The sequence below is a fragment of the Leptodactylus fuscus genome, chromosome 10, assembly GCF_031893055.1.
Source record: "Leptodactylus fuscus isolate aLepFus1 chromosome 10, aLepFus1.hap2, whole genome shotgun sequence".
NCBI lineage: Eukaryota > Metazoa > Chordata > Amphibia > Anura > Leptodactylidae > Leptodactylus > Leptodactylus fuscus.
Genome location: NC_134274.1, coordinates 11,108,148 through 11,131,358, shown reverse-complemented (window position 1 = coordinate 11,131,358; position 23,211 = coordinate 11,108,148). Strand labels below are relative to the sequence as shown.

The window sequence follows — 23,211 nt, the reverse complement described above, 5'->3', positions numbered from 1 at the left end:
TTCATGTCCCCCCTCCATGTCTGCCCCCAGTTTCATGTCCCCCCATCTCTGCCCCCAGATTCATGTCCCCACATCTCTGCCCCCAGATTCATGTCCCCCCATCTCTGCCCCCAGATTCATGTCCCCCATCTCTGCCCCCAGATTCATGTCCCCTCCATCTCTGTCCCCAGATTCATGTCCCCTCCATCTCTGTCCCCAGATTCATGTCCCCTCCATCTCTGCCCCCAGATTGATGTCCTCTCAATCTCTGCCCCCAGATTCATGTCCCCACATCTCTGCCCCCAGATTCATGTCCCTCCATCTCTGCCCCTAGATTCATGTCCCCTCCAACTCTGTCCCCAGATTCATGTCCCCTCCATCTCTGTCCCCAGATTCATGTCCCCTCCATCTCTGCCACCAGATTGATGTCCTCTCCATCTCTGCCCCCAGATTCATGTCTTCTCCATCTCTGTCCCCAGATTCATGTCCCCACATTCATGTCCCCTCCATCTCTGCCCCCAGATTGATGTCCTCTCCATCTCTGTCCCCAGATTCATGTCCCCTCCATCTCTGTCCCCAGATTCATGTCCCCTCCATCTCTGTCCCCAGATTCATGTCCCCTCCATCTCTGCCCCCAGATTGATGTCCTCTCCATCTCTGCCCCCAGATTCATGTCTTCTCCATCTCTGTCCCCAGATTCATGTCCCCTCCATCTCTGCCCCCAGATTGATGTCCTCTCCATCTCTGCCCCCAGATTCATGTCCCCACATTCATGTCCCCCCATCTCTGCCCCCAGATTCATGTCCCCTCCATCTCTGTCCCCAGATTCATGTCCCCTCCATCTCTGCCCCCAGATTGATGTCCTCTCCATCTCTGCCCCCAGATTCATGTCCCCACATTCATGTCCCCACATCTCTGCCCCCAGTGTCATGCCGTCCTCTCCTTCATCTGCCCCCAGTTTCACGTTCCACCTCCACATTACACTTACCTTCTCCTCATTCCCCCGCTGCACTCTCCGCGCCTCTCTCTCACTGGCCGGCGCACAGTTGTAGACGCGATGTGACGTCATCACATCGCGTCTACAAGCCAGTAGGCGGCGTTCAGCGGCGAAGCAAGGAGCTGACCTGTGTCAGCTCCTTGCTTCAGCTGCGTATGTGTTCAACTCAGATCTGTGTCCCCAGATTCATGTCCCCTCCATCTCTGTCCCCAGATTCATGTCCCCTCCATCTCTGCCCCCAGATTGATGTCCTCTCCATCTCTGCCCCCAGATTCATGTCTTCTCCATCTCTGTCCCCAGATTCATGTCCCCACATTCATGTCCCCCCATCTCTGCCCCCAGATTCATGTCCCCTCCATCTCTGTCCCCAGATTCATGTCCCCTCCATCTCTGCCCCCAGATTGATGTCCTCTCCATCTCTGTCCCCAGATTCATGTCCCCTCCATCTCTGTCCCCAGATTCATGTCCCCTCCATCTCTGTCCCCAGATTCATGTCCCCTCCATCTCTGCCCCCAGATTGATGTCCTCTCCATCTCTGCCCCCAGATTGATGTCCTCTCCATCTCTGTCCCCAGATTCATGTCCCCTCCATCTCTGTCCCCAGATTCATGTCCCCTCCATCTCTGTCCCCAGATTCATGTCCCCTCCATCTCTGTCCCCAGATTGATGTCCCCTCCATCTCTGTCCCCAGATTCATGTCCCCACATTCATGTCCCCCCATCTCTGCCCCCAGATTCATGTCCCCTCAATCTCTGTCCCCAGATTCATGTCCCCTCCATCTCTGCCCCCAGATTGATGTCCTCTCCATCTCTGCCCCCAGATTCATGTCCCCACATTCATGTCCCCACATCTCTGCCCCCAGTGTCATGCCGTCCTCTCCTTCATCTGCCCCCAGTTTCACGTTCCACCTCCACATTACACTTACCTTCTCCTCATTCCCCCGCTGCACTCTCCGCGCCTCTCTCTCACTGGCCGGCGCACAGTTGTAGACGCGATGTGACGTCATCACATCGCGTCTACAAGCCAGTAGGCGGCGTTCAGCGGCGAAGCAAGGAGCTGACCTGTGTCAGCTCCTTGCTTCAGCTGCGTATGTGTTCAACTCAGATCTGTGTCCTCTGGACGCAGATCTGAGTTGAAATCGGGACATACCTCCCTCCAACCGGGACCGCGGGACACGTCACCGGAATTGTGAATGTCCTGCGGAAATCGGGACAGTTGGGAGGTATGCCCCTGAGGAGAAGGATGTAGTGGTCACTACTGGGCCCTGTACCCCTGAGGACGAGGATGTAGTGGTGACTACTGGACCCTGTACCCCTGAGGACAAGGATGTAGTGGTGACTACTGGGCCCTGCACCCCTGAGGACTAGGATGTAGTGGTGACTACTGGGCCCTGCACCCCTGAGGACTAGGATGTAGTGGTGACTACTGGGCCCTATACCCCTGAGGACTAGGATGTAGTGGTGACTACTGGGCCCTGCACCCCTGAGGACTAGGATGTAGTGGTCACTACTGGGCCCTGCACCCCTGAGGACTAGGATGTAGTGGTCACTACTGGGCCCTGTACCCCTGAGGACTAGGATGTAGTGGTGACTACTGGGCCCTGTACCCCTGAGGACTAGGATGTAGTGGTGACTACTGGGCCCTGTACCCCTGAGGACAAGGATGTAGTGGTCACTACTGGGCCCTATACCCCTGAGGACAAGGATGTAGTGGTCACTACTGGGCCCTATACCCCTGAGGACTAGGATGTAGTGGTCACTACTGCCCCCTGTACCCCTGAGGACAAGGATGTAGTGGTCACTACTGGGCCCTGCACCCCTGAGGAGAAGGATGTAGTGGTCACTACTGGGCCCTGTACCCCTGAGGACTAGGATGTAGTGGTCACTACTGGGCCCTGCACCCCTGAGGACTAGGATGTAGTGGTCACTACTGGGCCCTGCACCCCTGAGGAGAAGAATGTAGTGGTCACTACTGGGCCCTGCACCCCTGAGGACTAGGATGTAGTGGTCACTACTGGGCCCTGTACCCCTGAGGACTAGGATGTAGTGGTGACTACTGGGCCCTGCACCCCTGAGGAGAAGGATGTAGTGGTGACTACTGGGCCCTGCACCCCTGAGGACTAGGATGTAGTGGTCACTACTGGGCCCTGTACCCCTGAGGAGAAGAATGTAGTGGTGACTACTGGGCCCTGCACCCCTGAGGACTAGGATGTAGTGGTCACTACTGGGCCCTGTACCCCTGAGGACTAGGATGTAGTGGTGACTACTGGGCCCTGCACCCCTGAGGACTAGGATGTAGTGGTCACTACTGGGCCCTGTACCCCTGAGGAGAAGGATGTAGTGGTGACTACTGGGCCCTGTACCCCTGAGGACTAGGATGTAGTGGTGACTACTGGGCCCTGTACCCCTGAGGACTAGGATGTAGTGGTCACTACTGGGCCCTGTACCCCTGAGGACTAGGATGTAGTGGTCACTACTGGGCCCTGTACCCCTGAGGACTAGGATGTAGTGGTCACTACTGGGCCCTGTACCCCTGAGGACTAGGATGTAGTGGTGACTACTGGGCCCTGCACCCCTGAGGAGAAGAATGTAGTGGTCACTACTGGGCCCTGTACCCCTGAGGACTAGGATGTAGTGGTGACTACTGGGCCCTGCACCCCTGAGGACTAGGATGTAGTGGTGACTACTGGGCCCTGCACCCCTGAGGACTAGGATGTAGTGGTGACTACTGGGCCCTGCACCCCTGAGGACTAGGATGTAGTGGTCACTACTGGGCCCTGCACCCCTGAGGAGAAGAATGTAGTGGTGACTACTGGGCCCTGCACCCCTGAGGACTAGGATGTAGTGGTGACTACTGGGCCCTGCACACCTGAGGACTAGGATGTAGTGGTCACTACTGGGCCCTATACCCCTGAGGAGAAGAATGTAGTGGTCACTACTGGGCCCTGTACCCCTGAGGACTAGGATGTAGTGGTGACTACTGGGCCCTGTACCCCTGAGGACTAGGATGTAGTGGTCACTACTGGGCCCTGCACCCCTGAGGAGAAGAATGTAGTGGTCACTACTGCCCCCTGTACCCCTGAGGACTAGGATGTAGTGGTCACTACTGCCCCCTGTACCCCTGAGGACTAGGATGTAGTGGTCACTACTGGGCCCTGTACCCCTGAGGAGAAGAATGTAGTGGTGACTGAGGACAGGGGGGAGCTATCCGGGGTGCAAAGGTAGTGGTCATTACTGGGGCCTGGACCCTGAGGAGCCACAAAGGATCCTCTGCCCTATAAAATAAACTAGTTTTCTAAATGGCACAGTGTAGTTAAGATCCCTTTACAGATTTGGCAATTGGGTCCAGGAGCTTCAAGGTATATTCCTACGTGAGGGCACTCAATATTGAGGATATATTGACCTGTGGTCTGTTAGAGAGCAACCTCTTGCCTAGATTATCATCCTATGGTGTATGTACTCTAAAGGGTGTATTCCACATGTTTGGGGGGTACACACACTGTCCTTATGTAGCACAGTGTATAACCATAGCCTTGGGGGTACTTTGGTTTATTTAGGACCCTATAGCCTTAAACTATATTACTTCAGCCATAGGGTGCAGTCAGCGGCATAGCTATAGGGCTTTAGGAAGGTATGTGTTGACTTGGATGGAATAACATAGTCCGCTAAGCCATTTAGTAGCCATAAGAAATGGCCTGTACTATATACTGTACGCTATATGTACGGTATACAGTAGCACACATCAAAGCTTACTATAGGAGTCCGGATTTACTCCCAACATAAACCTCCAAGACACCTGCCCAAATATAAGTGAACAGAACCAGATCTAATGTCTCCTATTTCCCTTTAAGACCCCTCCTCCCGCTTCTTGTTCTCTTTTTGCTCTGCTGGAAATTCATCTCGGAGATGGTGACCCGGAGGACCGAACAACTCCAACGAAAACAGCTCCGCAGTGATTTATTTTCCACCTTCAATCCCACTTTACTTAATGTACTTTTAAGTAGCGCTCTCCAAACAGTTCCTTCCATTCAGGCAAATGGCGTCCCAGGGTGCGCAACAGTTACGGACAGGTGAAAATTGTTAAACAATTTAAGAGCTGCAGGGACTGAAAGAAACAGCTCGGCCAGACTTTGACCTGACTAGGTGTAGCGGCTGCGATTTTCCCGTGGGAGCTATCAGGAAGATGAAAGCAGTGGAACATACCTGTGCCGGGTAACAGCGATGGGAAATCTGAGCCTCTTATTCCTGTCCCTGATGAAGACTTTTCCACATGTCGCCTTTGTGCAAGGTCAGCTGACTGTTGACAGATGTGGAACCTGAACTAGAAAATCAGTCACCGCCGTATCAAACGGGCTGCTTGTCGAGCCGGTGACATGTAGGACTCATCTCTCCTGGGACAGAGAGGCCTTATCTGTGCTGGAGGGGATTACAATGAGGATTCTCTGTATCTGCTTCCCAATAATGATCATTAGCACTTGTATTATCCTTTATGATTATGGCCATGTTTCTTCAGTGCTGTATAATCTGATCTGACCCATTACTTTTACATAGTAACACTCTCATACTGGTTCTCCACAAGTGGTACATGCAGTATACAGTGCAAGTTTTCCATCTACTTAAAGAGACAGTGCATACAAAAACTTTTGCTTTTGTTTTATCTTATTCTAAGACACTACTGTATACTTGACCTTACCACATCAAAAAACACATGGAGGAACTTGCCACAGATTTGGGGGAGGACTCCACCCCTGAATCCGTGACAGGTTTGGCCCCAATTCTGCCTCCCATTGTTTACAATGGAAGGTTGAAAAAATAAGCCTCCTGCTCGATCATGCCGCAGATGCCATGGATTCCACGGCTTGCGACTCCCTACCGATAAGGTCCACTCATCTGCAACGGAAACCACAATCGAGGCCTGCATCTACATGCCCTCGCGGCTAAACCACGGCTGGAAATTGGTGACCATAAATGAAGATTGTTTTTGTTTTTTTTTGTTTTTTTTTACCTCCCCTCGTCCTCCACTTATTATACTCTACAGTCGGAGGAGACCCCATAGTATAATGTCATGGCCATTTAAGTACACCTGAGACTAATGCCCATTTGGTAGGTTTTGTGAAAAAAAAAAAAAATTGGAATATTCAGGTTGAACCCGGCTCAGGACAAGACAATTCACCCATCTCTGCAAGTGGAGGACAATCTGCACTATAATGTGCTCTTTGTCTCCGATGCACCAGTTGGGTTATATAGGCCATTATACAGAAGCACTGACCTGTATTCATGTGTATAAAGCACTTGGGGTGAGATGCAAACTTTCTATTCAGCTGCTTGCAGTCCATGTCTGTGCTTGTGTCTCCAGTTTCTCATTCAGCTATTGCTCACTGACTCCTTCCCCTCCTCTTTTTAGACTTCTATGTAATCTTATATTCAGTCCAGATAGGTGGAGAACATTTTCTTAGATAAGGTATATTATAAGTTTCTTTTATCCACCTGTGCTATTGAATTGTGCAAAGTTTCTTAAAAAGTTAATGACCACTTAAGAATTAAATGTTCACGTTTGTGGTTGAGTCTGTGTTAGGAAACTCGGTCCCAGGATGTGTTGAAAACTTCAGCAGTTTCAGATGAAAAGTATGGATACCCCCTGGGGTTTATCGGGCTCTGTATGTTTCTTCTCTTGTAACGGTTCTTCTGTTTTTCTGGTCCTCTGACGGATAGGCTGACTCTAGTGTGAACTTAGTGTTAGTGGGACAGATAAAATAGAACTATCTAACTTTTAGACAGTGCAAAGTTAGACTAGACCAGTGATGGAGAACCTTTGAGACCGAGTGCCCAAACTGCAACCCAAAACCCACTAATTTATCACAAAGTACCAACACAGCAATTTAACCTTAATACTGTGCGGATCCACAATTGCACACAATTACAGACCTGCAAAATATGGTCATATGAATGGAGCTTTCTGCTCCACTGTGACTCCCACACAGTCCAATCTGCTGCACAGTGGCCCCCACACAGCACAATCTGCTCCACAGTTGCTCCCACACACAGTATAATATGCTGCACAATGGCCCCCCACACAGTATAATATGCTGCACAGTGGCCCACACACAGTATAATATGCTGCACAGTGGCCCCCACACAGTATAAACTGCTTCACAGTGGCTCCCACACACAGTATAATATGCTGCACAGTGGCCCCCACACAATATAATCTGATGCACAGTGGCTCCCACACACAGTATAATCTGCTGCACAGTGGCCCCCCCACACAATATAATCTGCTGCACAGTGACCCCCACACAGTATAATCTGCTGCACAGTGACCCCCACACAATATAATCTGCTGCACAGTGACCCCCACACAATATAATCTGCTGCACAGTGACGCCCACACAGTATAATCTGCTGTACAGTGACCCCCACACAGTATAATCTGCTGCACAGTGGTCCCCACACAGTATAATCTGCTGCACAGTGACCCCCACACAGTATAATCTGCTGCACAGTGACCCCCATACAGTATAATCTGCTCCACTGTGACCCCCACACAATATAATCTGCTCCACGGTGACCCCCACACAGTATAATCTGCTCCACGGTGACCCCCCACACAGTATAATCTGTTCCACGGTTGGGTGACTTTTTCCTTCTATCTTTGGGCAGGGGTTCACAATTTGGCACGCGGCCTAGTACATAGATTTCTATTAGGAGTACTGGAGCACAGAGGAAACCCTATATATAGCTTGTCTATAATCACAATGTTTATAGGAAAACCTCTTGTCACTTCTCATGCTCGCAGACATTGACGTCTTGGCCGGTAGATCCATACATTTCCTTGTAAAATTGGATCCAGTTGTATAAGAGGAGGAGTGTGACGTCACGGCAGCATAGTTGTGGTTCACAAATGACCGTGCATGGCGGTGGCGTTTATCCCGTGGCTCGAGTCCACTGTCATTCAATGTCGACGGCTTCCTTTTATTAGTTCAGTGTGCGGCTCGCTCGCCGGCAGGACTGTAACGTACACATTTTTCTTTCATACTTTTGCCATTAGCAAACTTGAGTGCACATGTGGTTGTAGGAACGCGGCACAATAAACTGCGTTGTGTAATACAATGTAGACGTTTTGTCTGATTTATGTGTTGACAAGAACTACTGTTTTTATAACATAAAACACTATTGGTCGTGTTGCCGGCATTAAAATTCATACAACTTACCCTTTGCCGATGACATGTGCTGTTATTACCGGAGGAAAGTCACATTACTTTGTATATTCAAGAACTCGCTAAGACATCCCCTTACCATGTGCCTTGTTATAGCATATGGACATCACAGGACGGGGGTCTCTAGTCTGCCAGAACAGGAGCTACTCTTACAGACCCCCTCCTAGGATGTCCATATGGTTTGCTGGGGTCTATAGACATTGGTTGGCTTCATGACCACCCCTTTAAGTTATTCAGTGTGTGTGTGTGTTCTAAACCAAACAAAAACTGGTTCCTTTCTAATCTCTGCAACTTTTTTACTGAAATCCTGCAAGTTTTTGTCATTTCTGGTATTCTGTCTCACATGAAGAAAGTGACACTGTTTATTGGGAAAAAACAAACCCATATAATGGACAAACCTCTTAAGAAGTGGCTCTTTGGCCCCAATTAAATAATTTGTGAATATTTTTCTGCAATTCTTGGAAATGTATGACTGTTACCATTCTCCCTGTCCAATAACGTGATAATGGGAACAGTGATTAGACAAGATAATAATAATACATTTTATTTCTATAGCGCCAACATATTCCGCAGCGCTGTACAATTAGTAGGGATCAAATACAGACAGAAAGATACATTACAAAGAAAGTCATTTCACACAATGGGACGGAGGGCCCTGCTCGCAAGAGCTTACAATCTATGAGGTGGTGGGGGGGGGGGTGACACAAGAGGTAGCAGGGGCGGCATTGCTTATACAGAGGTCAGACACTTTTGTAATAGAGGTGACTGTCCTTACACAAACATAAAACTTTATGAGCCGTCACCAGTGGTGTCCTGTAACATGTGGATGGAGCTTGAACAAATAGAGTTAGCCTGAAAAGACATCATATCATGTGGGGAAATGTGGGAGCGGGGACAGAGGAGGGTTAAATTTTGGGGATTCTAATTATAGTACGGAAGGGTTTACATTAGACATTGTGATCGGCCTGTCTGATAAGATGCGTCTTTAGTTTGCATTTGAAGCTGTAGAAATTGGGAGTTAATCTGATTGTCCGGGGTAGAGCATTCCAGAGAAGTGGTGCAGCTCGGGAGAAGTCTTGTATACGAGCGTGGGAGGTTCTGATAATAGAGGATATAAGTGTTAGGTCATTGAGTGAGCGGAGAACACGGGTTGGGTGGTAGACAGAGATGAGGGAGGAAATGTATGGAGGTGCGGCATTATGGAGAGCCTTGTGGGGGAGGGGGAGAACTTTATATTTTATTCTATAATGAACAGGCAGCCAATGTAGTGACTGGCACAGACCGGAGGCATCGCTGTAGCGTCTAGCCTGATAGATAAGCCTGGCCGCTGCATTCAGAATAGATTGTAGAGGGGAGAGTTTAGTGAGGGGAAGACCGATTAGTAAGGAGTTACAGTAGTCAAGGCGAGAATGAATCAGAGAGACAGTAAGTGTCTTTAGATAGAAGGAGAATGGTAACACCCTGCTGTCAGCGAATGGATTTCCAGGAGTAATTATTGAGGAACAAAATAAAGTGTTAAGCATAGGGTTGAGCCGATCTTGAGATTTCAGGATCGTTTTTAAAATCCGATTTTCATTCATTTTCCAGCCGATCCTGATCATGAAATTTGCTTGATCGCTGATCGGGATCTGATCTTTCCCGATCACTCAACCCTAGTTAAGAACCGAAGGACTGGGATATTTTACAAGGAATACAATTATTTACCAAATTGGACAGAATAGCCAGCAGCAAGCAGGTCCTCTGTATATCTCCTTACTCTTATTCAGATTTTTAGAATAGCTTATACTGTATTGATGAAATTATATTTTCCTATTATTCAGGAAGCCACGATGTTTAAAAAAATAAATAAATTGATACACAACGCAAAAAGCTCACATTTACATATATGCTCAGGGTGTCTTTTTTTTGTCGGTATTCACACATTAATAATAGTACAGCAGATTGCTAAAGCACATTTGCACTGCAAAAAAATGGGGAAAAAAACTTTGTTTATAAAAGCCACAATGCCCTCCATGCTCCTATGGCAGGTGCTTCATCCATGCTGTACACAGTGCCACAATGCCCCTTTAGTAGTCACAATGCCCTTCATGCAACCACAATGCCCTCCATGACATATACTGCCACATTGCCCCTTTGTTAGTCACAATGCCCTCCATGCCATATACTGTCACATTGCCCCATTGTTAGCCACAATGCCCTCCATGCTATATACTGCCACATTGCCCCATTGTTAGTCACAATGCCCTCCATGCCATATACTGTCACATTGCCCCATTGTTAGCCACAATGCCCTCCATGCCATATACTGCCACATTGCCCCTTTGTTAGTCACAATGCCCTCCATGCCATATACTGTCACATTGCCCCATTGTTAGCCACAATGCCCTCCATGCCATATACTGCCACATTGCCCCATTGTTAGTCTCAATGCCCTCCATGCCATATACTGCCACATTGCCCCATTGTTAGTCTCAATGCCCTCCATGCCATATACTGTCACATTGCCCCATTGTTAGCCACAATGCCCTCCATGCCATATACTGTCACATTGCCCCATTGTTAGCCACAATGCCCTCCATGCCATATACTGCCACATTGCCCCATTGTTAGTCTCAATGCCCTCCATGCCATATACTGTCACATTGCCCCATTGTTAGCCACAATGCCCTCCATGCCATATACTGCCACATTGCCCCATTGTTAGTCACAATGCCCTCCATGCCATATACTGTCACATTGCCCCATTGCTAGCCACAATGCCCTCCATGCCATATACTGTCACATTGCCCCTTTGTTAGTCATAATGCCCTCCATGCCATATACTGCCACATTGCCCCATTGTTAGTCACAATGCCCTCCATGCCATATACTGTCACATTGCCCCATTGCTAGCCACAATGCCCTCCATGCCATATACTGTCACATTGCCCCATTGTTAGTCACAATGCCCTCCATGCCATATACTGTCACATTGCCCCATTGTTAGTCACAATGCCCTCCATGCCATATACTGTCACATTGCCCCATTGTTAGTCACAATGCCCTCCATACCATATACTGTCACATTGCCCCATTGTTAGCCACAATGCCCTCCATGCCATATACTGTCACATTGCCCCATTGCTAGCCACAATGCCCTCCATGTCATACACTGTTCTACATTGCCCAATACCTTCATGAAAGCCCCATACCTTCTATTCCCTTTACAATACTCCCATAACATAAATGCCCTTCATATCCCCCACAATGCCCTAGATACCAGCCATAATTCCTCCTGTGCCCTCTGTAATGCTCCGTACCCGTCAGTCTCTTCCATAAGCCCATGTTTACCTCCTGGTATATGGAGATCTGACATCTACTTTTTTAGGAATTTTTTCCCCCTAATAGTATCATTCCTCTTCTCAGTCTGTTATTCATTTTTATTGTCAGATTTCTCACTTCTGTTGTTAAAGTGGGGTCAGAAGTTAATCTCCGTTCTGAGGAAATCGCCGCCGCCTTAAAACGTGTATAATTATCTGTACGATCTGCGTATTCTCATGTCAGTGCTGATACCTAGGAAGACGTGACCAGAGCTGTGATCTGCAGATCATCTGTCTTCAATAGTCCTGGGGCAGGGGGACCTTGTAGACCCCTCAGGCTCCAGCGCCCAGGCATGTAGCTAGGCCTCAACATAACTACACCCCAATGTAGATAATAGCAGACCTCTTCTATAGCAGCCACTCACCGGAATACCATCAAGCCAATACATTGCAGAAATCTTCAGGGGTCATTCCCATGTCTGCAGTTACCATTTATGTCTATATCCTCATGCAACCTGTAAAGGAAGAAGAAAAAATGGAGGCGGCCATCTTGCCGAGCTTCTCCTCTACTCTATTAACAGCATTTAGTGACATGCTTTACAACATAATCATGACCATAGGCAGCAATTGTCTGAACGTGACTCACTGAGGTCTATGGGAGAGTTTTGTAGACCTGCTCCGTGCAGGGACGGGAGAAGATAAGTCGTGGCATCATCTATTGTTAGTAATGGGTGTGATGGCTCAGTTGTGTTACCTATAGAGGTGCTATCTTTTATTGTAGCAGTGTCTGTAATGTAAATTAGGTGACTGCTGCAAAGAAAACTGAGGATTAGATAAGTAGCATGTTATTAGGCGTAGAGGCTTTATACTGTTGTGCTCCTGGTTTCCTCCTTGTATACTACATATGACGTGTCCTATCCTCACATTCCCTAGTAGCGCAGTGTGTTATTAGGTGGATTCCCATGCAAAAGGCCACTGCTTCAAATCGAGGATCAGCCATGAAGAAGATTGGCCAAGAAGAGAAACCGCATCATCCACCTAGAAAATTGCCAAACTGCATTGTGTGAGCGCCATGACAGTGGGAAGAATTAGGTCCAGGCAAGGTCCAAGTGGTGGACGTCTAGGCAAAATATCAGTCGACAAGTTGGCTCATCAAAAAGAATCAGTTCTGGAGTGACAAACACGGCAGTGGAGATGTCTCGTATTCTTTGTAACCATGAGATCGCAGACGTCCATGCAAGTGACACGCATTACACAAGTCTGGAATGGTGGGCCAAAAAAATGGTGAAGAAACCTCAACTTCAATATTGTCATAATAAACATCAGCTCAAGTAATGGTAAAAAGTACAAAAGTGGGCATTGGAGATAATTGGAAATAGGTGATTTTGAGCAATTAGACCAAAGTCAGTAGACTGGGCCCTGATGGGTGCAAGTGGGTCTGGAAGAAACAAGGGAAAAGGGGGCTAAGAGATCGAGAAATTGAAGGAACTGTCAAGTTTGGTGGAGGAAGCCGGAAGATATGGAGTTGTTTCACAGCCAAAGGTGACCAGGATTGATGGTGGTGTCACTGCCGAGCTATATGTGAGTACAAGATGAGTTACTTCATACACTTCAGTACTATGGATATGAAAAGGACGACAAAGTGTTCCAGCAGGACAATGATCCAAAGCATACGTCGAGACTAGCAAAGAAATTGGCCAATGACAATGGAGTAGAGGTGTTGGATTGGCCCGCACAGTCCCCACAGACCGCAACACAAATGAGTCCACCAGAATGTGTAGAAGAGACCTGGGATGAGATTTTGGTCGAGTCATGCTCGGTCCTCCATTAGGCTGCTGCTAACACCCAGGACAGACGGATGTTTTAGTATTTCCCTTTGGCCAATTTCCTACCCACTTTTCCTGGTTCTCCCACCCAGTTGAAAAAAAAGTCAAGCTAGCAAGGACTGGGCCCCCTAGCTGTAACTGAAGGTATATCTAGTGGCCCTTGTCATGTCGTACTGTATAGCCCTCTATAGAGACCGTGCTCCGACCTATAGAAAGCCATGGAATAGGAATGTGTGACCTAATGAGCGTGTTCACAGGAATAAATAATCATGAGCGTATTAACACCAGGGAATAGGAGTTTAACTTAACAAGCACAAGGAAGTCATGTGTTGAGTTTCTACTAATGATTCACATCGTCTTCCTCTTCGCCAGCTGTTTCGCCTGCACTTGCTGCAATAAAAAGAACAATCAGACACAGCTACTCATTAGTCACTAATGTGATCCAGGCTCCGGAGCTGAAATCGCTATTAATAGCTTTACGACAAACATTGTTCCCCGAGCCAACTCCAGCGATGAACTGCATCAAACAAGGCGCAGGATCTGCAGATATACGTGCACAGCTACAGATATCCTTCCCGACATCCCAACAGTACACATGCACCCTCAGTTTTGCTTTATATTATAGGGCTTTAATTTTGTTTTTATTTTTCCATATTTTTTTTTATTTTAATACCTGTAAATGTTACCAGAGGGTGTTATAGAGAGTCCTGTGATTTTAGTTAAAATATATATAAAACCAATTGCCAAAAATTGACCTATAAAACACGTAAGTGTAAGCCTCCGCTGTACGCAGCGCTGAAGTTTAGTATACTCCGGGTCACTATTATATGTTTATTATGTCTCGTTTATTCCCATTGTTATGTTTTCTGTGTTTCAGGATTATTGGCTGTCGCTACTTTTTAAAAGACTTGTGGGTCCAAAAGTATTAGCGGTCCATGTAGCCGGTATACAGAGAAAGCCTCGACCAGGAAAAGTCATACGTGACAAACTGCGCATCTACGCTCATTGTACCAGCCACCATAAGTAAGTCGCTGCATGGCACTAATGTATATGTAACATAGAAGTATATGGAGAGGTGAAAGGAGAAGGTTGCCAAAAAGCAGAGCTCTACTACACCTAATAACTCGACAATATCTAGTAAGATAACACCCTATCACTGTACAGAATGAGCCAATATTATCAATTACTGACTGGCAGCAGCCTCTCTCCATAGACGTCTGTGTGCGAGGCTGGGTATGGATAGGCAAGCTGATAAATGGAGAAGGAAACCTTATTCTTTAATAAGATAGATTACAAAGTTTCTTGTATTCTCCTGTCCTATTCATTCATGAACAGTCGTATTATATTTTTAGGTACATTTTAAGCTCAGTCCCTTCACAGTCCGGGAGAAATCAGGAGAAAGTCATCCCCTTCCCCTGTATTCTCTTCTAAAGTTATACTGCAACAAACTATGGGGGCCAGTGAGTGTATCTTCCGAGTGTAGTCCTTCATTTCTTGATTTACATTCATGTTTCTATTTTTTAATTGCAGCCATAATTATGTGCGAGGATCGATCACCTTGTACATTATCAACCTTCATCGATCAAGAAAAAAAATCAAGCTGGCCGGAACGTTGAGGGATAAGATTGTCCATCAGTATCTTCTACAGCCTTATGGGACAGAGGGAATCCAGTCAAAGTAAGTAGAATGAAGGCAAGGAGTCATATCCTCTCCTTCCAGGAGTTTCCATGCTGTGCCATGATGTGCCCACCCTTACTAAAGAAACATTCAATATGATATAGTGAGAAGCTAGCATAACCCTTGAAAGACTGCAATTCACAACACAACCACTGGGCGGCCTGACATTAGCAGCTATAGCATAGACATCTTGTGACAGAGTATCACAATTTATTTTATATTTCAGACCATGTCATTCTTAGCCACAGATCTCAGGTTATATTACGCCAAACAATAGTGTAAAGAAGCGACATCTGTACATGATTTATTCCTCTGCTGCCTTGTGTTTCCATGCCGTGGGCTCCATTGCCTCTCTTTAGCTTATTGACCTTCTTACGTTTCTGTTGCGGGCCCGAAGTTCTTCTCTCTTCATCTCTACCATTCGGCCATATGGAACTTCTCCGTGCGTCACAGTCTTCAGCCATTGTTCTCTTCTTCACCATACCGCTAGCTTAAGTATAGGAATTTCACGGATAATAGATTTTATGACTTACGGGTGTCATGGAGAATAACAATAGCGGGAGAAACATTAAACTTGGTTGAAAAGTGACAGCAGGTGTGAAGAGTAAGATACGTGTCCATGTGCGTGTTGCCATGACGGCTCTCGTAAGCCTTCGGACACGCAACTCGTATGTTACCTATGAATAAACCTGGTGGAGATGAAAAATGCAGACCTCCCAGCTCCGAGACTGTGTACTTAAGAGCTTCCTTGGATTTATGGTGCCAGTAAACTGGCTGCTTAGTACAATGTAAACAAGTGTATCCCAGTCTCTGGGTCTGTTTTCCAGCAATTCCTAAGCAGGAGCCCAGAAACACGAATTCTGTTTTAGGATAGACTCACGTCATAAAGGCACACGGAGCCGCACATGTCCTGACATAGTAAAACGATATGAAACCGTTCACACTGCAGTGTTATCAGTCAGATTTATTATGTTATAGTCATGCCGCCATCCAATAAGCAAGGTCTGTGTGCCATGTAGTAGACGTGCTCAGCAAATGTAGCATTGTGCGGAATAGAGGATTCCAGTGAAATCTCAATGTAGCACCAACTGGAGTCCATGGCCCTCTTGGCACAGGCATGTACAACCCGTCCAATTGCTCTAAAGATGGCACCATGGGCGGCCTGGCACTCAATCTCAGGGTTAGAGATCAACGGTTCAGAACAAACCAGATTCATCCCACAATTTTTTCAAAATTTTTGAAAATTCAGGTGTTTATCACCCATGAACCAATGTTATATTTTGAAGTCTCTTCAGACCCCAGAATATAATAGGTGGAGATATACTCTCCTTCCTTCAACTCTTGCAATGTCTGATGCTCCTTGGGGTCCTCTTCCGGCCTCCATAGTGATGTCACACACCCCGGGGGAATGCTGAAGCATGTGATGAGGTCTCAGTGGTCACATGGTGATGTGTTTATAAAGTTTTGGCACCTCCACTTAGTATACTCAGGAGTCTGGAACTTGGCCCCGATACAAAATGACTCTTGAGCTTCACCCGTCTGTACTGATGGTTTTATGGTTACAAGTCCCAGCCACACCATAGCTCTAATGACCTGAGCTGACACCTAGTTTAGGACATTGGATCCATGTTTGGAATGGGATTGGCATCTATAATACAGACACAATAATGCACCAATATATCTGTATGTGTGACCTCAGAATAAAGGACGTGGGATCTGTGCCAAAGGATGACATAGTTTAAAAATAAAAAAAAATTGGATTTTGCGATACTGACACGAGATGTCTACGCTATAGGTGTCAACAACTAATGAGATTTTAGTTGTCACTTTGAAAATTAGTATAAATATATTAAAAATATTGCAAGAAACCTCTCAAAAATGCCTTTATTTTGCAGATTTTGAATGTATGGCGCAAATACATATCCCTAGCACACACAATAACTGCAATGTCTTATGTACTTTTTAACCCTCTAGTGACCTAACACATTTTATCCCTCTCTACCTTCCCACGTTCAGAACTTTTTACATTTAATTTCGGTGTAGCTTTATGAGACCTTGTATTTTTGATCAGTTTTTGGTACATGGACAATCCATGGTACCCCCTGTCCTAGCGTCATTTGAGGTCTCCTGTCCCTGCAGCTGCTCTTGTTCTCCTGCGACTGGTTAAAGTGCGAGTGCGAGTATATACAGCTCTACCTTAACCAGTGATATCTCACAATCCAGGTGTTACAATTTTAAAGCCAAGATTCGGGGACACATTCTTCCGCATATTTAACAGTACATATACATATACAAGGGGGGGGTAACAGATATAAAACGTGCAGACCACAAGGGTTGTATTGCAAACCTGCAAGTATTTCAGCCACAGTTTCATTGGGAAGGTGAAGGTAATGTATATCACACAGAATAGAAATTTTTTTGATCCATTTTGGGATAACAGTCGCACAGATTGGACAGTGTCATTGAGGAATTGTAGAGTAACAGCACAATGTAGAGTTCTAGGGAAAGATGCTTTAGAAATAATATAGAGAACATACAAGTATTTACTAAACAGACAAGGCAGGAGAGCTGGATGTTTGTAGAGAATTTATAGTTCATATAAAGAATTAACCTACATAATAAATTCTGTAACTTTGTATATCCCATTACATTACTGGTTTTATATTGTTCAGAGCCAAGAACATCTCGTATTACTTGTTATATCAGAGCTTACACAGAACTCCTAGCACTGATCTGCATTTTGGGAAATGCCGGAATCTGATGTATAGAAAACGAACTAACATGAGGCATCATAGGAGCTCATGTAAGTTGTTAGGGGTGAGTGTGTCAGCAGGTGTGATGCTTCTCTCCAGTAACAGCCAGCAGAATAGTGAGCGCAGCTCTGGAGTATAATACAGGATAAGTAATGTAACGTATGTACACAGTGACTGTACCAGCAGAATAGTGAGCGCAGCTCTGGAGTATAATACAGGATAAGTAATGTAATGTATGTACACAGTGACTGCACCAGCAGAATAGTGAGCGCAGCTCTGGAGTATAATACAGGATAAGTAATGTAATGTATGTACACAGTGACTGTACCAGCAGAATAGTGAGCGCAGCTCTGGAGTATAATACAGGATAAGTAATGTAATGTATGTACACAGTGACTGCACCAGCAGAATAGTGAGCGCAGCTCTGGAGTATAATACAGAATAAGTAATGTAATGTATGTACACAGTGACTGTACCAGCAGAATAGTGAGCGCAGCTCTGGAGTATAATACAGGATAAGTAATGTAATATACACAGTGACTGCACCAGCAGAATAGTGAGCACAGCTCTGGAGTATAATACAGGATAAGTAATGTAATGTATGTACACAGTGACTGTACCAGCAGAATAGTGAGCGCAGCTCTGGAGTATAATACAGGATAAGTAATGTAATGTATGTACACAGTGACTGTACCAGCAGAATAGTGAGCGCAGCTCTGGAGTATAATGCAGGATAATTAATGTAATGTATGTACACAGTGACTGTACCAGCAGAATAGTGAGCGCAGCTCTGGAGTATAATACAGGATAAGTAATGTAATGTATGTACACAGTGACTGTACCAGCAGAATAGTGAGTGCAGCTCTGGAGTATAATACAGGATAAGTAATGTAATGTATGTACACAGTGACTGCACCAGCAGAATAGTGAGCGCAGCTCTGGAGTATAATGCAGGATAATTAATGTAATGTATGTACACAGTGACTGCACCAGCAGAATAGTGAGCGCAGCTCTGGGGTATAATACAGGATAAGTAATGTAATGTATGTACACAGTGACTGTACCAGCAGAATAGTGAGCACAGCTCTGGAGTATAATACAGGATAAGTAATGTAATGTATGTACACAGTGACTGTACCAGCAGAATAGTGAGCGCAGCTCTGGAGAATAATACAGGATAAGTAATGTAATGTATGTCCACAGTGACTGTACCAGCAGAATAGTGAGCGCAGCTCTGGAGTATAATACAGGATAAGTAATGTAATGTATGTACACAGTGACTGCACCAGCAGAATAGTCAGCGCAGCTCTGGAGTATAATACAGGATAAGTAATGTAATGTATGTACACAGTGACTGCACCAGCAGAATAGTGAGCGCAGCTCTGGAGAATAATACAGGATAAGTAATGTAATGTATGTACACAGTGACTGTACCAGCAGAATAGTGAGCGCAGCTCTGGAGTATAATACAGGATCAGTAATGTAATGTATGTACACAGTGACTGCACCAGCAGAATAGTGAGCGCAGCTCTGGAGTATAATGCAGGATAATTAATGTAATGTATGTACACAGTGACTGCACCAGCAGAATAGTGAGCGCAGCTCTGGGGTATAATACAGGATAAGTAATGTAATGTATGTACACAGTGACTGTACCAGCAGAATAGTGAGCACAGCTCTGGAGTATAATACAGGATAAGTAATGTAATGTATGTACACAGTGACTGTACCAGCAGAATAGTGAGCGCAGCTCTGGAGAATAATACAGGATAAGTAATGTAATGTATGTACACAGTGACTGTACCAGCAGAATAGTGAGCGCAGCTCTGGAGTATAATACAGGATAAGTAATGTAATGTATGTACACAGTGACTGCACCAGCAGAATAGTCAGCGCAGCTCTGGAGTATAATACAGGATAAGTAATGTAATGTATGTACACAGTGACTGCACCAGCAGAATAGTGAGCGCAGCTCTGGAGAATAATACAGGATAAGTAATGTAATGTATGTACACAGTGACTGCACCAGCAGAATAGTGAGCGCAGCTCTGGAGTATAATACAGGATGTAACTCAGGATCAGTACAGGATAAGTATTGTGTAAGAGAGTCTCTTTTTTATTGTTACCTATGAATAACAGGTGCTTTTAAGAAAGAGCATGAATGCCCAGCTCCTAAACCAGATGACCAGTAGATTACGGTAATGTCTTCCTCACTTCCCCATGATATTGCCATTTATGTAGTCACCCGATTCCCCATCCACCACCACTGTGGCTACTAACAATACAGACAAATATGCAGATGTTTGTCGATTCTGGCAATGGACAACTAGACTTTACTGTTTGCCCTATAAAGAGCGGCTTGCACTTTGATGAGCATGGCTGTTTGCTTTAGTCCTATTAAATTCCAGGCATATTTGGCCGATTTCTGGTAGTTTTGCTACTTGCTGCATCTTTAATAAGCTACAAGAGCATTTTAACTACAGACAGTTGTTAAATCGCGAAGAATTCTCTGAAAGCCACATCTTTTACAGCGCTAAATTCTACCCGCGACCCTCTTAAAAGGAGAAGAGAGAAGAAAGCAGACGGAACGCAAGAAATATTATGTAGTGTTTAGTGTGTCAGCCCTGGCTTAGATTAATGTCCTGAGATTTAGTACTTCATCCAGACCTCTGGATACAAACCCAAACATTTAACTCTTCTGTAAAGATTGGTAGAAAATTGAGATTCCAAGATTTCCAAACAAATGTTCTTAATCTTAAAGAGGTTTGGACATGTTTGGATTTTGTGTTAAACACTTTTGCCAGCTATGGTAATGTGATCTTTTTATTGTACAAAACAGTTATACACAGCTCCCAAACCATGTACAGGAGAAGACGGCCGAGACCACAGCCGCGCGGACCGGCCTGTAATGAGTATACAGCGCAGACAACGCCATCGGGGCCAAAATAATTTGTGGTTCCCTCCAATAAGACCGTAACATGCAGAGTAGCCATTGTCAGCGCTCATCCTCCTACACCACATGTCCTCTTACACCACATATCCTTCTCCTGGAGTCTGAAAGGTGTTTGATCTGTGAAAATATAAAATAATTCAATTAGATTTATAAAAATCATCACTAGATCGCTCTTCTCCTTGAGTCACTCTCCTGCCTGTCATCCATTGACCGTCATTGGCCGCACAAGACGTTTTCTAGTAACATAAAGTTATCCCTTTATCCAAGCAATAGGGGGTAACTGGTTGATTGGTGGGGGTTGGACTACTGTGCCCCATTTTTTAATGGGGCAACATGCATTACGCCATTCATTCATTTCAATACAGCCACAGTGCAATCGGCTATCTCTCGTGGTCTCATGGGGAGGGGTATAAAAGCACCATTGTTATTGTGATCCATGGGGGTCCCTACTTATTAGCAAGTTGACCCTAATCCTTTAGATAGGAGGAAACTTTGTGGGATATCCCGTTAAATGCTAAAATTCTGCCTACCTGCAGTCACCACTAGAGGGAGCTCACTTAGTATACATTGTAGTCAATAAGAATAGAGATGGACTGAACACTTGTTGGTGGCTGATCATTGCACATCGCATCAGCAGATCCCTTAGTGACCCGGTTATTGTGTGCACACATCCATGCACACGCTATCTGCCAATACTGATCAGCAATCTCCACATATACATGTCCGCATTGTATCAGTATGTCGTATGCGATCATGGATCCTGTATGATTCCCTACATAAATATAGGACATACCGGCCGAGCCCTTCTGTGTCCCACACACGTGTGTAACTGTCACTCCATCTCCAAGATGAAATATTTGATCACTACACTGAATATCAATGACATGTGGCTGCCGCTATAGTACAATGTACCTTGTGTGATTTCTAAATTGCAATAGCTCCCTCTAGTGCTAACACAAGGTATCTAGTAATGCTGAAGCCCTATAGCTGGTGTTTTACTGTACATAGGGTAGAATAAAAAGTAGCAGATATCTCATCATAAAACCGACAAGGAACAGCATACGAAACAGGTCCTACTATATACAATAGCTGTATATAAGGCCTACTACCCCAATAAAAGTCACACGCAACGAGTAATAGGGTTGTGATACGTTTGTCACTTCTCATCCACGTCCTCTGTTGTATCATTCTTGGTGTTTCCCCGAAATACAACACTCCAGCTCTTGCAAAACTACCTGCATTGGTCACATGATCATACTGCAGCTCAGTCCTATTCAGATGAAAGGGGCTGAGCGGCAATGCCAAGCATAGCCACTATACAAGGTAGAGCGCTGCACTTGATAAGCAGTCGGGAGATCCCATCCATCCGTATCCTAGTCCTGGATAACCCCTTTAAGGAGACGCCACAGCAGCTATTATCTATGGATAACGCCATTCATGACTTTCTTCCACAGGTCAGTTCAGCTCAATGGGCAGCACCTCGTGTTGATTGATGACGGGACACTCCCGGATCTAAAGCCCCGCCCACTACGACCTGGCCGCACTCTTGTCATCCCTCCACTAACCATCGGCTTCTACGTGGTAAAGAATGTAAACGCTGTGGCTTGTAGGTATCGATAGCCCCAACTTGTGCCATATGAAATACAACAGAGCTGCAACCAAAGACACAATGATTCACTGAAAAGCGAAAACCGTGAAATTGCAAGACTTCTTCCTACAAAGCTCCCGGCCACCAAGTGGCTGCCAGCAGGATGAGAGCACCCTGCCACTTGTCACATTTCAGTATACTGCTGGTGAGGTGGGACCCCGACACATAGTTCTCTTATACGCTCACCACTGGGGGCGCCACCCGAGGGAAGCAATGGAAAATTTTTGCTTTTTATTTTATTTTCTAACCTTTATTTGCAGAATGGATGAATGACCCGGATTGTTTTCTAAGGAGATAAACGTTTCCTACTAAAAGAGCGGAAAACAAAGCAGAAGGTTTGTCATTGTGCCAAGAAGAAGCATTTCCATAGTCTCCATAGCTCTACTAAGGTCACTGACCATCTTATAACAATGTTCACTGTTGATCTCTGTATTCAGATGTAGCAGAGTTAACCCAAACTGGTTGAAGTGCCGCAGGGTAATATCTTCTCACAGAAGACAACATAGACCATGGTTCAGTGCCGTTCATTGTTTTCTCTTGCCTTATATGATAAGGTATCAGACAGCAGCAATGTAACCGATTGCAGAAGACGGGGTTAGCTCTGCTCCATCTGTATATTAGGTTTACTGCAGCATCATACTCAGCCATAAGCTCTAGTCTGCAGGTCAATAGCACAATAGGGTTGGAACAGTCAATAGAATATAATGGAAAGTGGGTCAAAATGGTGCCCTCTACCGGTGCTGATTCAGACCACCATGTGCTTATTCACACTCCTACCACTTTGATGTGGCACTTCTCACAAGGATGGGGCTAACCTTGAGCGGTAAGAGCTAGTTCACACGGGGGCAAGTAGGTGGATTTTGA

At 45.7% G+C, this 23,211-nt stretch overlaps 1 protein-coding gene across 1 annotated transcript in view; it reads left to right on the top strand.

Moving 5' to 3' along the window:
• The window catches only part of HPSE2 (heparanase 2 (inactive)), a 142,730-nt gene extending 120,411 nt beyond the window's left edge, over positions 1-22,319 (top strand). Inside the window, exons 10-12 of the mRNA XM_075288067.1 lie at positions 14,194-14,339; positions 14,847-14,993; positions 22,154-22,319. Coding sequence (XP_075144168.1) covers positions 14,194-14,339; positions 14,847-14,993; positions 22,154-22,319 — 459 coding nt within the window. The remainder of the gene's footprint in view (positions 1-14,193; positions 14,340-14,846; positions 14,994-22,153) is intronic.
• Positions 22,320-23,211: the final 892 nt, after the last annotated feature.